Source organism: Ooceraea biroi, chromosome 6 (assembly GCF_003672135.1).
Source record: "Ooceraea biroi isolate clonal line C1 chromosome 6, Obir_v5.4, whole genome shotgun sequence".
NCBI classification, from domain to species: Eukaryota; Metazoa; Arthropoda; class Insecta; order Hymenoptera; family Formicidae; genus Ooceraea; species Ooceraea biroi.
In genome coordinates this window covers 215,516-234,550 of record NC_039511.1, presented here as the reverse complement: position 1 = coordinate 234,550, position 19,035 = coordinate 215,516, and the positions used below count along the sequence as shown (strand labels likewise).

The 19,035-nt window shown below is 31.5% G+C and overlaps 1 protein-coding gene across 4 annotated transcripts in view; it reads left to right on the top strand.

Annotated features, from left to right (window-relative positions):
* LOC105287167 (ecdysone receptor) overlaps positions 1–16,771 on the top strand; it is a 50,976-nt gene extending 34,205 nt beyond the window's left edge. For 3 of the 4 annotated variants that reach the window (XM_026970703.1, XM_026970705.1, XM_026970704.1), the window contains 4 exons: positions 3,147–3,589; positions 5,873–6,130; positions 7,902–8,277; positions 9,072–9,316. In XM_026970703.1, the coding sequence (XP_026826504.1) occupies positions 3,147–3,589; positions 5,873–6,130; positions 7,902–8,277; positions 9,072–9,316 (1,322 nt within the window). Of the gene's footprint in view, positions 1–3,146; positions 3,590–5,872; positions 6,131–7,901; positions 8,278–9,071 lie in introns of all 4 variants that reach the window. The other variant, XM_026970702.1, reaches the window with a different exon arrangement.
* The last annotated feature ends 2,264 nt before the right edge of the window (positions 16,772–19,035 follow it).

The following is a 19,035-nucleotide window of genomic DNA, read 5'->3' as shown; positions in this document are numbered from 1 at the left end:
CTTAGAAATTTTTTGTTTAACAGTAACTGTAGAACTGACTGCATTTTCGTAACAAAAGGTACAACTGGTGAATCTGAAATTCGACAATAAGTAAAAAATGTAACATTTTATTTACAAAAATCTGATGACTGTAAAAATTAATTAAGTTCAATAAGTAAAAATATATTTGTATGTTAATTAAATCAGAACCTTAAGAAAAGTATTATGACAAATAATTAACGAATAATTATTGACATTATGTAATATGTTGCGAAATATAAAGACAGATGATTAATCATTTAAGATAAAATCTTTTCGTAAGTACAATTTTTCATTGTTTTTCTAACAAGATCAACGGAATTAAATCGTCTTCTTTGTTAAACTTACAAATAATATTTTATCGTCCTACTAAAGTTCTATGGAGACTGCACGCAGTCCTGTTTTAATATAATATAATTAAAAAGTTTTCTTCTATCTTATATATTATCTTAATTGCTTTTTTTAATATAACAAACAATATTTTCACACTTTCTTATATGCTTAATGTTTTAATTGTGAGATTAGGAAATAAAAACAGATTATTAAATGAATATTTAGTAAACCGAACAAAGAGGATCATCGTAGTGTGATAAAATGGTAAAATATAGTGAAAATGAGAATGAAACATTTTTCTTTGTTTCTTTCTCTCATATACTTATATGATATATATATATATATATATATATATATATATATATCAATTTCGAAACCTTTAATGTGTATATTGAAAACGATATGATACCTATTAGAAATTGGTTTTTCAAGAAAATATAAAAAGGTGAGCGGACGTGGATATTATTTCAATAAAACAATTGAAATCTATGATATTAGAAAATAAGTTTTGGTTAAGTTGTAATATAATTGGATTTTATTTTATTACTCGTGTTGAAGAAAGTTTCTTACAAAAAGTTATAATGTCAGGAAATAGTACCAAGTACAAATAAAATGAATTGTTAATAAAACCATTAATAAAAAAAGTAAATCATTATTATTATAATATTTTGTTATTTATGTATATGTATTTTAAAAAAGTATGGGAAAAGTTATCTTGATTCACATATACATGAAAACGCATAATCTACAATATCATGATTATAAAATATTTATATGTAATTACTTATTATGGAGGAGGTAGCCCCAATGACCTTGACCTTGATTTTGACCTTGACCTTGACCTTGACCTATATTATCGAGTTCACAACCCTGAGTAGCCACCAAAAAGTTTTGACTGGCACTAGGTATTTAGTAAAGAAGTTATTAACAAAATAAGTTTACAATAACAAAAAATCTTTTAGAAGTTGTTCAGGATTGTCATATAAACAACATGTGTCAGGGTCAAGGTCATTGAAGCTGACTCTTCTGTAAAATATAATAATTACCTAAAACAGGTGTTTTTATAATAATAATAATAATTAAATCTTACTCTCAAAAAAACTTGTTATTGAATTTAAACTCATAAATAATAATAATTATTATTAATTATAATTGTTTAAAACAATTAATGATAAAGATATACGCATAAATTTATAAATATATTATAAAAGTGACAAATATTTAAAACAATAAGTGTGATAAAATGCGTGACGTTGATTATAACAATGCATGTTATTCAGCAGCGCTTTTTTTCGATTGAAAAACTTTCTACTTCTTATATTAAAAAAATATATATTTTACTATATTGTATATAGGTACTCTCGTGTGTAAATTGAGATAATCTTTTTCATAACTTAGGAAGCCAATTTTAACCGAGATTGTATATATTGTTTTTCAATTTTAATATTCTTGTAATATTTTTCTATTTTGAATTTTTATTAAAGTGCATATGTACATACAAATATTAAAATAAAATGCAATACTGATTTAATTTTTTCATTGCATTATTGCTCGATATATTTTTAGTAGAAAATGTTTTCGATGCACAAATATTGCAGTAAAATACTTATAATATATTTTATCTGTAATTAGAATGATTTCCTAATATTGCAGCTTTTATTGGAATTTATTTAATTGAAAAGATATTGTTTAATTGAAAAGATATTATTATATTACCTTTTTTAATTTCTTGTTTTAGTCATTTTTAATAAATAATGCACATTTTAGCTATTGATGATTCCTATCATCAACTCGCATAAGGATACATAATCTGTCTTCGCTCATACCAACTTTTGATGGAAGACATGATTATGTAGCTTAATAGTTCAAAGACTGAAAAACACCAACTTATTTGATATTAACATGTTATAATCGTGATAATTTGGAAAAAATTGTAGCTTATTACTCCCTACTTCTTAAGAAATTATAGAAATAATAGACGTTGAATGCAATAAAATGCAATAATTTTATAATAAAATATATTAACTTTATAAATTGTTATTAATATTTTCCCATTACATTTATGCCTCACAAGTGTTTATACGATCCATTGCAGTCTGTCCACATAAATTGGAGAGAAATTTTCCTTTGTCCCTACGAAGGTATTGATTTTACGTATAGGTTGTTAAAAATTTACATTCTTTTGACTTAATTTTGTTTACCAATAACATTTTAGTAAATAATGGAGCATTAGTTAAATCTTGAAACTTATTCACTGGTAACAGTTCTACCAAATCTATTAAGATTGTAAATTTTTTAACGTTTTAAGATTAACCAAAGTGGAGTTTAATCATTTATAAATTATACATGCATAATTATCAAAAATATTTACTTTGATATATGTATATTTATTTAGTTATTTATTGCATCACTTTGTCCTATCAAACATTCAAATTAAGAATTGAAATCGATGTAATTTCAACTCAATTGAAATTTATTATTATGTATTCGCAAATCATCCGTATAAAATTCTTCAATTATTTATGACACTGATTATATTAAACATAAAAAAATGATTAATATTAACTCTTGTTTGTCATCAATTTATTGAAAAGTATATCTCGTTATTTTTGCATATTTATTATTTTATATTATTTAATTTCATCGTGATATCGAATTTCATTCTTTTTTTTGTTCTATTTCTTATTTAATTTTATTGTTTTGCTTTGCCAATAATTATTCCCTATCATTGTTATGCCTGAAGCACGCAAGAAATTTATGTAAAATGTTGTCCAACAACTGTATTTTGATTTTAGGTAGAGACGAATTGTCTCAGCCAAGTTCGATAAACGGCTACGGCGGTAATTCTGGAGGTGGTGGCAGTAACAATAGCGGTGGCGGAGGTAGCGGTGGTAGCGGGAATGGAAGCGGCAATAGCGAAGGATGCGACGCGAAGAAAAGGAAAGGACCGACGCCTCGGCAGCAAGAAGAATTATGTCTTGTATGCGGCGATCGTGCGTCCGGTTACCACTACAATGCCCTGACATGTGAAGGCTGCAAAGGTTTCTTTAGACGTAGCATCACTAGAAACGCCGTGTACCAGTGCAAGTACGGCAACGGCTGCGAAATCGATATGTATATGCGCCGCAAGTGCCAAGAGTGCAGATTGAAGAAGTGCCTGACGGTCGGCATGAGACCGGAATGTGTCGTGCCCGAGTATCAATGCGCAGTCAAAAGAAAGGAGAAAAAAGCACAAAAGGTACGTCGCAAAAGTATCATTTCTATTTCTATTAATTGCTTAATGTTGCTTTCTTGAGAGCTTATCCATTTTCAAATCTTGGCTTTTAATGTGATAATGCCTTTTCTCTTTTTCCTCTTTACATCCATAAATATTAAGGTGTCAAAAACTAAAACAGAAAGATATAAGATCCGAAAGATATAAGAGCTAATAAAACGTCCAAAAATGCTCTGTTCAAATAAAAATTTTTTAAGTATGATTCTTTTTCGCTATTGCCCTCTCGAAGTATTTCTCTTTGCTACTAATTCTGCTATCGTTATTTACGCCGTTGTTAAAGCAATTGAACAAAGGATGTTATTTAGTGCACAGGGCACAAGGATGTGCACAGCAAACTGTCTATCACTTTATTATCTTTTTAGTTTCGTTACGAATAAATAAGAATAATAAATTATTCTTTTCTCTTTAATCTTCACTCCATGAAGGTCCAGTAACGAACGCCTTTCATCTATTTATATTATCAATCTACTATTATTATCCTGTTTATCGACTTATCTCCCAATTCTTACAATAATTATATAAATTGAATAAAATGTATTATATTTTGAAATACAAACTTATTAGATAAAAAAATGTATCAAACGTCACAAAAGCACTCAAACTCTATATACGTGTACATGCGTACATAAATAATACAGGGGTTAAAAATCTTGTACATGTTCACATATAATGGAAATACAGATAAAATAATATATTTAAACGTTTTCGAACAAAATGTTTTTTAAACAATATATCAAAAAGTGAATGATCTAAAAGTACATGGCTAACAATCAAGGAAAATATACAATATGTATATAAGACTTTCAAATATATTTTATGTGCTCTCTTTTATTTTAGTAATAAGTAATATAAGTTTCTATCTTTTCCGTGCACAATACTTTTGATCAAATTTTCATATTTTTATTTAATTTTCGATTATCTCTATATAATAGACTGTCTCTTTTAGGTTCACGTATACACTACCGTGAAAAAGTTTAAGACCAATGTAACAAATAGAGATTAAGATAGAAATACAAAATAAAATTGCTTCAAATTATAATGAAATTAAATTTTATTGGAAAAAGAAACACGAAATAGTAATAATAAGTAATCGACAATTATCTCTTGGGGATGAAATTATTTAATTGAATCTATTAATTTCTTTTCAATGACTGTATAAATTATGTAGATTAAATCTTGTAAAAATTAATCTTTTTTATTACTTCAGTTTTCGTTACTTAAATTTATAATTTTCGTTATCTTAAATATATTTCAATATAAAACAATTGTTGAACATTTTATGAATATATTTACACACACAAATTGTATACTTAACTTATTCTCATTAAGTTTAGTTAAGTTAATGGTATTTGTGTCGAGTACTTGAATATCAATATATATTGTAACTATATATTGTAAAAGTTTACAAATGTTTTAATAGCATGATAATATTGAGATAAAGCATAATAATATATTTATTGCGCTTTATCTCAAAAATTTATGTGGACCCTAATTTTTGATAAAATAGGAAAAATATTTATTTTAATTAAATATTGATTAAGTTTAGTCAAAATTGAATATACAATATTTATTTCCAAATTAAATAATTTTAAATTCCTCTTTAAATCAGATTCTCGCGGGAATACAACAAACGGCAAAAAGCAGACAAACAGCATTGTGTGTATTTAGACAAAATCCCAAATTAAGCGAAAGCACAATTATTGTATCTGCATAACGCCTGAATCAATGATTTCTATTATACTAAAACTAGACTTGATATTTCTAAAAAATTACTTTTTTACAAAAATAAAAGAAAAAAAAAACACCAAGTTACTATTATAGTAATTTACATGTTATTGAACGGCAGCGCCGTTGTTTTGTATTAAATATTTTTTTAATTGGTGTAAATTTCTGATATCACCTTTTTTGAGACAAAATAAATTTAAATAATCCTCAGTGCGTGTACTTGACATTTCCTGTTTTACTTGTTTTGAAAAAATAACTTTTTTGTATTATATAGATTATATTTACCTTCGTTAAATATGATTTTTAAATATAGATTATTACATTTTTCATGTTTTTGTGTTTGCATGCATCTTTTAATCGGAATACAAAATTTAAGGATACAACGTGGAAGCAGCAGATACTTTAATTCTAAAGATACAAACTATTTTCGAGATTGGTTGATGATGTTTACATAAACAATTTTTAAGATTGATGAGTTTTTTGATCACTAAGCTTCATATCTTCTTTTATGTTTCGCTGCAGGAAAAAGACAAGCCGAACAGTACAACGATGAACGGTTCACCAGGCAGTGCCGGGATGGGCGAACCAATGGGCGTGAAAATTGAGCCAGCGGAAGCTGAATCGTTGTCTATGTCCGGAAGTAGTGGCATTCTCACTCCTGTCAGTTCTTACGCTTGCGTTAAGCCCATTAGTCCTGAACAGGAGGAACTGATAAATAGGCTGGTGTCTTTTCAGTGCGAATTCGAGCAACCGAGCGAGGAAGACTTAAAAAGAATTACCGTACGTGCCTTATTTTTCATTTTTTAATAACATTCATTAATATACAGATAGAGAGCGTGAAAAAAAGTAAACAAATATTTTTTGTTTTTCTTCCAATAATTTAGCAGGTTTGTTTCGACAAGAGTGACGTTTGGGTGTTGCTCACATAACATTGATCCTGCTCCTGTCACTAGTTGTTGCTAAAATTTCTGTCTATCTTATTTCCATTCGTTAAACTATTGTTGAATTTGTTCAAAATTACAAAAGTTTATATCTTCAAGGACATATTACATCGATCGGAACAATAAAATAAAAATCAGAAAAATAAATAAATAAAACTAAACAAATAAATAGAAAATTAAACAAATAAAAATCAGAAGGTGCAATGTGAGAACACGCAAGGTGGGGTAAGATTTTCCATTCGAGTTCCAGTAATGTTTGCCTGATTGGCAAAGCGGTACGTGGCCGGACATTATCGTGGAACAAAATCACTTTGCATCTTTAATCGCTATTGATGATTGTTGTTGATCCACTGCTTGCTTCAGTTTATGATTCAATTTATATTGTTATTGAATATTCCATTTTAGCGTTGATGACGATTTAAATCATCAATTTAATCATTACAAATTCGAAGAATCGTAGACAATGATGGCGATTACTTGGTTGAAGAATACTTCGTTTCTGCTGAATGCAATAAAATAAAATTTGACACAAAAATCGAGCCAAACTTTTTGACTCATCCAATAGCAGTCGCTACATATGCGGTTGTTTTTATAAACTCTTTCTTTTCAGTTACAGAACGGATATTTTGACACGAACGATCATGCTGTGAAGTATGACAGAACTTTACATCACTTTTACATGTTTTACTTCCTCATAGAAAAAATTGAAACTTGAAAGAAAATTTGAAATAATATATCCATAGTTTAGGCAGATGATTAAGTTACCATAACTGATGTTTTTGAGTTTTTCTACCTGACATTGTATTCTAATTAACTCTTTGAAGCACAGGACTTTACAACAAAAGTAATGCCTAGGTGCACAGGAATTTTATCCGTATAAAATGTGACAAAATAGTTTTATTTTTATTATTTGGAATAAATGTTTAAATGCGAATGGTCAACAGTTCGAACATTTAATACAGTAGAAAAACAGAAAAACTATATAGTGTTTTATTTAATTTATGGTTTTATCATTAGGTGGAATAGACTCTACTTTAAAGTTTAAGTGTTTATAACTTTCGATGGAAGAAAAACGATTCAAATTGAATTTTGATAGATTAATTTTGTAAATTAATATTATAAGTATGATTTATTTAAGCTAATTCAAAATAATATCCTTTACACTTAAAATATACCTTTAATCTCCAAAATTAACATTCTTAGGTAAACTATTTTTTGACTGAACTTTTAATTACACCTTTACTTATATGGCAAATTTAACGTATAACACAATTATTGTATCGTGGGCCATCGTCAGCTCGCGAGGCGTAATACGTTTTTAATTCGCTAGATTATCATATCTTATAAACATATGCAATGAACGCAATAACGTGACCCACCGGTGGCCTGATCAGAAAGTCACGTGAAATTGGCGCGGCACTCAACGTGTTAACGACATATATTCTATACAGATTAAAGATCCGACTTGTGGAAAATAAATTTCAATTGTTTATGTCCTATAAAGCAGAACTGAATTTAAAAAATTTTATTTGACACAATTTTATTAAATAAATTTTCTTAAATTTTATTTGATTAAACGAAAATTATTGCATTTGATCTTTGCGTTTCAGAATCAACCGTTGGAAGGTGAGGACCCGAGTGACTACAGCTTCAGGCACATCACCGAGATTACAATTCTGACCGTTCAGTTAATCGTTGAATTTTCCAAGAGACTGCCAGGCTTCAACGAGCTGATGCGCGAGGATCAGATCACTCTATTAAAAGCATGTTCCAGCGAGGTGATGATGCTGCGGATGGCAAGAAAGTACGACGTGCAAACCGACAGTATCATCTTCGCCAACAATCAGCCCTACACGCGCGACAGTTATAACGTCGCCGGGATGGGGGAAACTATCGAGGATCTTCTGCGATTCTGCCGGCAGATGTATGCCATGCGGGTCAATAATGCCGAATACGCTTTGCTCACTGCTATCGTCATTTTTTCAGGTCCGTACGTAAGGGTAATTATATTTCACTATGACCAAATTCTATTCTACGACCATACAGCAATCACTACAATTGCAATTTTTCTGAATAAAATATTGAAATATTAATCATTTTTAATAAATACCTAATACGATTTTTTAGTTCTAAAATCTGAAAGTTAATTTGTAGTGTCGTTCAATAAAATGTGTAACCGCATTCTATAAGCAGACAGAATAAAATAGTTACCATTACTATAATTTAATTATAATTTACAGTAAGTTTCGATGACAACAATATTTTTAGTGTAATTTTAGCTACATTATAGCGAATTCTACGTTGCGTTATAATAGCTAGAACTACAATACGTATTCTGGATATTGTTTCAGTTATTATTACTATATTTAATATTATTAATAATTAATAATAATTAAAGATTAGTAAGAAATCTTATTGCAAAGAAGTTTTTATCTTTCCTTGTTTCGAGGCCCTAAATTCATATTATAAGTTTGGTCATTTAATAAAACAGGAGCACCCTGTACATACATGTACAGGTTGAATTGATCAGAAAGTTCCTTCGGATGTTTATTCGGCCTTTTATTTTTATCAAAAAATGTTATATTTATTTTATTTTTATCGAAGGAAATATATATATGTGTCTGTAAGGCTAGTCTTATAAATTATATTAGATACGAAAATTAAATCGGTGCTTTAGTGAAGAAATTGAACCTTTATTACAAAAAAAAAATAAACATGTCAATCTTTTATCGCAAATGTTAATTGCAATTTGTTTAAATAATGATTATTGTACTTTACAGAGAGACCGAATTTATTGGAAACCAAGAAAGTCGAGAAACTTCAAGAAATCTATTTGAAAACGCTGAAATCGTACGTTGATAATCGTCGTCGACCGAAGTCCGGTACGATTTTCGCTAAGCTCCTGTCGGTTTTGACCGAGCTGAGAACCCTCGGCAATCAGAACAGTGAAATGTGCTTGAACTTGAAGTTTAAGAATAAGAAGCTGCCAGTTTTCCTTGCCGAAATCTGGGATGTGATGCCCTAGTTTCCCGAACGCCGATCAACGGCGATCGCGCCGGTCGGCTAAAATAAACTTTGACGTCGCAGCAGCAGCAGCAGCAACAGCAGCAGCAGCAGCAGCAGCAGCAGCAGCATCGGCGTCGATAAGACGCATGGACGTGGAAAACGGCCTGCGCAACTCTCATACTAGTGCACCACTATGCCACTGCCTCACCATCGCAAGTCAACACATTGTATCAGACGCCGATTTAGATTCATTATTGGTCACCTGTGCTTTCTCGATAATCGACCGTCTCTAGATATCGTCCTGAACAGGATCTTTACATAGTTTGTAAATCTGAACGCAAATAAGCTAGTCTCACACTACTCGCGTGGGGAAAAAAATCTTGGCGAAAACGTTTCGTTGTTTAAATGTACAGATTGTGAAGCTGTGTAAACCAAGAGTCCAGAGCGTGCGAAAATGATTGAATAAAAATCGTTCGAGGGCGGATACACGCGATTAAATATATTCGTGATAAGAAGAAGGTACATAAAGGTTTATACTGTAGATGCATGAAACAAAGGACGAAGGAAATTGAAAACTTGATGCTGTTAAACATGATATAATATGTGAAATTCTTGATCTAACTAGAGTCAACAATCTGTAATCTTCGCATTTTAATATTCGTTATTAAGAGGCTATTTCAATCGAGGGGAAACCATGTATTATGATAATACCCAATTGTGCTGGTATTTTTTCCAGTTTCTACAATCGTGAGTATAGAATCTTGTTACTTGCGTCAATTGTTTCCGGTTCAGGAAGAAGAAATGACGAGAGAAAGCCTCGAACGCTACGGAAACGCTATAAAAGCACACGTTTCGAGTATAAGCGGGAATAAGGCAAAGGATTATACGCAGTTGCTAGAGAAAGGCAGTGGCGCGGCCCAGGCTGTGATACATAGAGAACAGTACAGAAAATGAAGCTATACAAAGAAAGCTACCTGCAATTTACATTTTGTCGCTATGTCCCCTACCCGGATACATCCTTATACAATTGATATGTAAATGTAATGTATTATATGATAAACAATTGATATATTGAATATATTGGCGAATCAGTATTCGCCACTCATAAGGAGATGGAGATAGCGGATAAACGCGGCTTAGTTTCAGGCAAGAGGAATAGAGGACGAGGATATGTATAGATAAATCTTGACGAGAGACGAAGGGAAAATTATTTAAATAATCGAAAAAATATCGCTTGCAAATAAACAAGTTCGAGGATCGAGGAGTCTTTAGTCATCGATAATATAGCATTCTCCCTGGTTTTGATCATAGAAGAAAAATCAAGGCAAAAATGAAGTTCATAAGTATAAAGCAGTGCGAGTGCTGTTGAGCAGCGTCGCATGATTTGAACGCAAAGTTTAAAAAAAAACCAGATACGAGATATACATAACAGTACAATAGGATCTATATCATACATACGCATACAGCATAATATATCTTACTAGCATATACATTGTTTATACCAGAGATAGGAGGAAAGTGGACGTGTATATTTGTGTGCATGCGTGCATATATATGTACATGATGAAATAGATGTATATACGCGCGCGTGGCCGTGTGTGTGCGTGTGTGAAAGAGAAGGAGGAAAGGATCGAGCTTGCAGCGAAAATCGGAGAATAGAAAGATTGAGGAAGATCTGTAGCGGGATAGCGGATTCCTTGAAATCGTTCGAATATTTTTGCTTGGCGACGTAATCTCTCTGTGACGTGTACATAGGGCGTCCCCAAGAGGAACAGCAAGAGGAAGATTATTTTGACACAAAACATATTTTAAGGGATGCATTATTGCATTTATAATACATATAAAGACGTAACGAAAATAATAACGTTACTCAAGTATATGGAAATTTTTCATTTATATTATATTCTTATAGAAATATAAATTTTACGAATAGGTAAAGGAAGCAACGTAAAACGTTTGTGCAAATGTTTTCTGTTTTGTATAAATTTTCAATAAACTCACAAGTGCAGACATTTTTACAGAAACATTTTTGTGGTTTTAATAGAAAAGGAATGTACGGGACGTCCTGCAAAGATATGCGAGAAAATATAACGACATCTGCAAAAGATATAAAGATATAAAGATGTTTTTCGATCAGTTTATCAGACATAAAACACTCCAATTAATCGTTTCATGGGGAAACACAATATTTTTGTTTTATTAAGGAAACGGAAATGTATAGTGTTTTAAAATTCTAGTGACAAACTCGGAAAGGTGGTAGATCTCGTTGAGAAGATCACTTTTCGTCAAGTAACTCACGTCCTCTGACACGCCTTTGAAGATTTTCGCGCGTCATAAATAGACAACCCTTTGGGCGCCTCACCCAGCGAACAGTGGTCCATTTTTCAATGCCGGCTCGTTGAATGTGTTACGGCATAATCTCCTAATTAAAACTTTCTTTTGGCAGCTGACACATTTGAATTAGTAGAACATGATGCAAGAACGTTTGCGATTGGTCAGCCGTAGGATTTAACACATAAGAATTTCATCCTTGTGGCATTTTTCAAGTTTTAAGTTTTTAAAATCGCTGTTTAGGTTCTCGACTGTGATTGGTCTCTTAAGTCTTAAGTTAATAACTTTTTAACTATTTAACTAGTTACTACCCAACTCCAATAATATCTCCTGTAAAATGTCTCAAATAAAAATTAAAAAAAAAAGCATCATCGAGAAGGAGATCTATCTGAGAATGCATGACATGAGTGACATTACTAATTGGACGTCGCGCAGGAAAGTTTGCCTAGGTGTCTGGTACGCTTCAAGTAACGCGACGTACTAACTTCTTAAGGATACATCAAAAAAGATAGGTTGCTTGACAAAAGAATGATCCTCTCGGCGAGGCCCTACAAGTTTGTCACAGGGATCCTGAAACATTGCGCGTGCGTGCGTGTGTGTGTATGTATGTATGCGCGTGCGTGCGTGCGTGCATGCAGATTTTAAGTAAATATATAGAGGAAATCGACTTTGAATTCAATGAAAGATTCAGTCGAAAATTGTGCGGCAAATATCGTAACAGCTCACTGCGTATCGTATCTGTTGTCTATTATTGTTATTATCTATTTTATATATATATATATATATATCTGTTATCTATTATATATTGTTATTATCTATTTCATATATTATTTGAAAAAGTTAATGATTTGGAAATTGATGAAAATGCAAAGAATTAAGATTTCAGAATTATTTGGACATTATTCGTGATTTTGGATTATCCATTATTTGCATTACAATTTTCGATGAAATTTTCAAGTCGGTTTTCTCTATCTTATCAAAGAGAGAGTAAATTTTCTAGAAGGATAATTAAGAAGGACGATATTTGATACGCTTGAATAGAATCGATCATCCTTCATACCAAACTAATGGAAGTACTGAAAATAATCGACCGAGAGAGAGGAACTGACGGCAATTGATTACTTAGGGAAGTGTTAGGCGTAGAACGAAAGTAAAGAAATCTGAATTGAATTAATTCTCGAGCGGTTGCATTCTTAAGTATAGTGATTAGGCATATCGACTATATATACTCTCACTATTATTATTATTATTATTATTATTATTATTATTATTAGAATACGCGCGCGCGCGCGCGCGCGCACACACACACACACACACACACACACACACACCACAGATAATATTTTTAAAAAGAAATAATTTAGCTTCGAATATTTTTCACATATAATGATTGTAACAACGGTAAAATGTACGTAATCATAATTGTTAAAGAGATTCGTTATAAATTCAATTTTATCATACTAATAAATATTAATTAACCGATATGCGTTGCACGATCCCGCTCGAGGTTTAAATAGATTCACATTACGAGTGCGATGCTATTGGATTGACCGGAAAATCCGTGCCGATTTTTTTTTAGCAAAGTTCAAAAAACGCAAAACTTTGTATTCGTTCGTAAAACAAAGTTTTACGTTACCGGAAAGTCTGTGCGCATTTTTTTAGCGAAATTCGAACGCAAAATGTTTTTGTATGCATTGCACTTTCCGGTCAATTCAAGTTTGGGTAATAGATCATAGACGAATGAGCTAGACTAGGTGACCGAGTTCTAGTGCAAAGCCTTGTGCCTTCAGCAGCGGACATCGGCTCACCGACAAACAAAAATAAAAAAATAAAAATACGCGTGAAATTTAACCGTCCGTCTTAATTTTTTAACGAAAGAGAATGAACTTACTGCAAAGGGTGAGCGAAATCCTGCAAGTGTTTGCAGTGTTATTATTAAAACAATGAAGATAGAAATAATGGAAAAGAGAGGGAAAAGGAGAGAGAGAGAGAGAGAGAGAGAGTGCGTGAGAGGGGGGGAGGGAAGGGGGTGTGCGTGCGCGTATGAAAGAAAAAAAGTGAGAAAAAAATACGTTGAAATAGTAAGACTGCGAAAATGAGTTAGGTATGATGACTGTAGTTGATGAAACATAAAAACAATATTTATAAAGAAATCGAAAATCTTGGAGAAAATGAGGATTGAGACGCAAAATTAAACAAGCATTTGTGTGAAAGAGATCCTTATAGTTCCCAGAAGTCAAATATGCTTAATATAAAAGAATGAAAAACTCTTAGTCTCTAATTATTAAAAATATAAAGGATAAAGATAACAAAAAATTCTTGGATTCCTGGATCTTTTGATTTTTCAAGTTTTGAGTTTCCAAACGCGTGCTCAAGTTCCTAGATTCTTAAATTCTAAGATTCACGAATTTTTATTTTCATTTATTTTAATTCCTTAGATTCGTAAATGCTTCATTCTTTAATCCTCTCGAGTTCATATTTTTTCTAAATCTAAGAGAAATCCTCAAAATGCCGTAACATATTATAATTATGTGCTGCTTACATATATCATGGTTTGATTCTGTAAAATATGTGTCTTGTTAGTTTAATGGGGTAAGATATCAATACATATGATGTATGAGCAACGAATAATAATCATCACCGACACATTAAATAACAGCAAGATTATTTTATAATATTACATAAGAAATATTATAATATTTAGATGAGGATAAATTCAAATATTATTTCACTTGAAAAAACGGTTTTTTCATTCTTTTATTTTGGATATTGTTTTACAAATATCTTTATATCACAATAGTCACGTAATATCTGCCATAAATAAAACTATTTATTAGTGCAACCATTTATTCGATTCTTACCTTAAATTGATTACTTACTAATTATATCTTATTTATTTATTATTTGATAGTAAACTTATAAAAAGGTAATTTTTACTGTTAGGAGAGTCCAACAAATGTAAGACTCCAAAAGCCGAGAAAATCAATATTTTAAGGAATATATAAAAAAATAAACTAAAAAAATTCTTTATTTACGCGAATTTAGAAAATTGACAGATTTTCACGAAACAACCGTCAAATTAATCGGACAGTTAAATCAATTGACAACAATCGAAAGATCTAAGAATCCAAGTTACGGTGTATTATTATGTAAGCATAATAACACATTTCTCAGCTAATCTTGCTGCTTTACTTTTTTCGAACTTAGCAATGCTTATGATGATACATACTGCTTCATTATAAAGAGGAGAAAAAAGAAAAGAAAAGATTAAAATCGCATGACACGAGACACATTTGAAAATACGAAAAGAAAAGTGGGTGCATAAGGAGGACAAAAATATGCATAACGATAAAAAACAAACATGCAATTCTACGATCACTGCCAAGGACGTTCATCATGTATGTCATTCTTGTCTTGTTGAAATATTGTCGTTTTTTTCAAGATTAAAAAAAACCGCACGAAACGAATAAAACAGAGCAAATACGATAAGGAGAAACTAAATGCCTATCAGGCGATTGTTCATAATACTGCCAAGTGTAGAAAATCGAGATTTTGTGTTTTTTTTAAGAAGCTGTAATACGCCCATTTGGAATATGGATATGTATTCGTATACGTGAAACACATAAGCATACGTTCACATTCGCCGTCAGTTAAGAACATTGAAAACATTTATGCGTGTTGTGTCCCGTGTCTATCCGCCTGTTTATTGTAAAAATGCGCGATCCAAAATCTTGAGATGTGCTAAAGTATTTTGAAAAAAACATGATACAATATCCAGAACTTCAATTTATGTTTAGATGTTGTTACGAAGTCTTTTGATCAGGATAAATTTTGCAATCCTTCAGAAAAAGTATTGATAAAAAATTGTGAATTTATTGATTAATGTGCAATGTGATAATGGCACAGTTTTGTCTCAACTTGTTCAATTGGCGATTAATATTTAAGGTGTCCAGAAATTTTTAGGAGTTCAGGAATTCGGAGATTTTGAAATTTCCTGACATCTAAGAAATCTCGCGCCTTTTTTTTACACCAAACATTTACACTTGGCAAATGTCTGTGTCGTAGATCATCGGCTTATAGGAATTGTCACAAAGACGGTTTGCGTGATCCAGCGGCAACGATTGATTTATTTTTGCTTGCACAGGACTTGGCACGATTATCATTGATTACGACAACAGTTGCTACTGCATTATGATTAACTCCACTGCAAATACACATACGTTGCGTACTATTATTATGAAATACTATCGCTACTAGTACTACTTCTATTACTACCAGCATTATTGTTATTATTATTATTGCTAATATTACAAATATTTTCATGTAATATCTCGCGCTTATGTTCACAGGAGGGACACAATGATACAAACGTGCGCACATACATTTCAAGGATAGAACGTACGAACGCACAGATTTTCAGTATCGCTCGCACATAATTTTATTCATTACTAAAATTGGCCGATCACTATAAATTTGTTTATATCGCTGTTATCGATTCTCTCTTACATCATATATATTCCTCTTTCAAAAACAATTTCATGATAATTTCATGAAAAAACATTAATGTATCACAAATCTTTGGCATACCTTTCAATTAAATGCAAAAATGTATTTGTTGTCATTTTATTTGTAAAAACATTTGTTATGCACAAATGAATGAGAAAAAATTCTTGATATGAACTTTTCGTGAAAATGTGCGCATAACTTTTATATTGGGTGCAATTTTAGTAAATCTTGTTTAGTAAAAAGTAAGCGACTAAAATAATGTTTATCGATACGTTTCGGTATAACGATTGAAAAACATGTATGAATTATTACGATCAACTAATTGCAAATTGGTGCTTTGGAATATATTAGACTGAATTATTGTTGTAAATTTTAAGAAAAGAGGAAAAAAAGTAACCAAGTTTTCGCTCGAACCAGTTACTTGGCAAATATTATTTCTATTTGGAGCGTTTTATACGTACATGCACACGCGCATGCGCGCGTACACGCTATGTATGCACATTACACACATACACGCGCGCGCGTACGCCCGCATGTATAGACTGAGTTGTGAAATATGTCTCACGTGTGTGGAAAAAATTGTAGTATGCCGCGGAAACATTTAACATGTATGAATACCTAAAAATAAAATGCGTAACACGAATTATGAGTACATGATGTTTCCAATGAGGGAAGAAACGCTAAGTATGTAAGAAAAGTGAAGAATAGAATGCAAAACTTACTTGGAATTAAAAAAAACATAGAATCCGTGGATTCAAGGATCTACATGAATACGAGGATCTGAGAATTTGAGACTCCAATTGTCTGAGAAATCAAATAATTTACAAGGGAACATCGCGAACCCGAAAATTCGGATTTTGATGCAACTTTACACGCACGTAGAGGGGGTTAATAAATGAATTTAGAAATTTTCCGTCGCTGCCCAACGGCTCTAAGGGGTGAAACCACCCTTCAAATGTAGACCGCCTTTTCTCGAAAGTTATTCGAAATATCGAAAACTGTTTTATACAAAAGTTTCATGGTAAAAACGCCCCTATTTAATGACATTAATGAATTGTTTTAAATAATTTTTTCAGTTTTGAAAAAAATTATTTAAAACAATTCATTAATGTCCATTAAATAGGGGCGTTTTTACCATGAAACTTTTGTATAAAACAGTTTTCGATATATTTCGCGAAAAGCAAAAGGCGGCCTACATATGAAGGGTGATTTCACTTCTTGGAATTGTTTTTTGGCAGCAACTGAAAATTTCTAAATTTATGTAGCAACTCCTACGTACGTGTAAAGGTTCATGAAAATCAAAATTTTCGGGTTCGCGATGTTCCCCCCTGTTAGTAATCCGAGGACCTAGAAATTCACAGACCTAATCACTATTTAATTCGAAGATCTCGAAACATGTATAGACATTTACATCTATAAATTTCAAGAAGTTTGAGCATCTTGGAGAAATTACGGAACCACAAATGCAAAATATGATTCGGAATTTTCTTTAGCTACGAATGTTTTTCTCGAATCAAAGGATCCAAGTATTCAGATTTTCCATTATAGATATGCAACGATGCATGTGTATATCAATTATATTGTATTGTAATAATTGCTAATTAATCTACACTAATCCTAACGATTATTAATTAAAGGCTATTTAGTTAATGAGTATCATTAACTAAACTTTAAGCGTCTAACAGGTGAACGATCTGACTGAGGAGAGAGAAGCAATGTTGAATGAATGATTGCGTGAGTGAAACAATGAAAAAAGAGAGGGGAAAGAACACAAAAATTGCAATTAAGTAGTGAGGAAAAAATAATTGGGCGAAAGCTACGATTTGTTTGCCATTTAAGTCAGTGTGTATTTTTTTCAGAAAATAAAGTAAAATAACGCATATTGTACTATTCATGATGTAGTTTTAGAGAGAGAGAGAGAGAGAGAGAGAGAGAGAGAGAGAGAGAGAGAGAGAGAGAGAGAGAGACAAAGAGAGAAAACGAAATATAATTAAGTTAAATTAACAATATTGCCGCGAGCTTCAATAGTATAAATCGTCATCATGCCACAAAGTTTTAGATACATATAGTACACATAATATTACATATTACATTAAAGTGAATTTTTATTCAATAATATTCAATAAATCAGAGTGCTAGAAAAACATTATAATATTTATATTGTTTCGATATAAACAGAACATGCACGATCTTTCCAAGCTCTGATGTGATTGCTATTGAAAAAAATACAAGACGTCAAATACACTGTTCAACAAAAAATAACTTTTTTCGAACACCGGAACGAGACTAGTCGTTTTTTATCTTTTGGACACTGGACACGAATCCGGTTTTCAAACTGCTCCATCACGTTACAATTTTGAGAAATTTGCAATTAAAGTTGCAAAAAGAGCTATTTTGACAATTTTTAACATCATATTATAACTACAAAATGTGACGTGCTGGAAAAGTTTAATTGCAATCAAAATAAAGTATGTTGTTAGGACTTTCAACCCTCAAGAGGAATTTTTGTAAGAAATGACTCATTCCGGTATTTTTTTGTTAAACTGTCTTATTTATGATTTAAAAAATTTCAGGCTTTCGCGCTAGTCACTACTATTAGTTCTGATTTCCGTGTTGAAATCGCGTTTTCTGTCACTTTGACATTCTGACATTTTGTGAACATTTCAGTTCACTTCCATCAGTGAGCAAGAAGTAACCTGATACTTGGTTGCTCAGTGGTTGTCTCTATAGGTTTTATAAAGGGTTGGCAGCCTAGCGGGATTGGCAGCAGAGAGGAAGAAAATTTATTTGCCCAATCAAATTTCTCAAATCAGAGTTTTGGGAACAGCCTGAAGTCACACGGAGTCAAACCAGGTAAATACGGCGGATGTTGGAGCATTATGATGCCTTTCCTGACTAAGA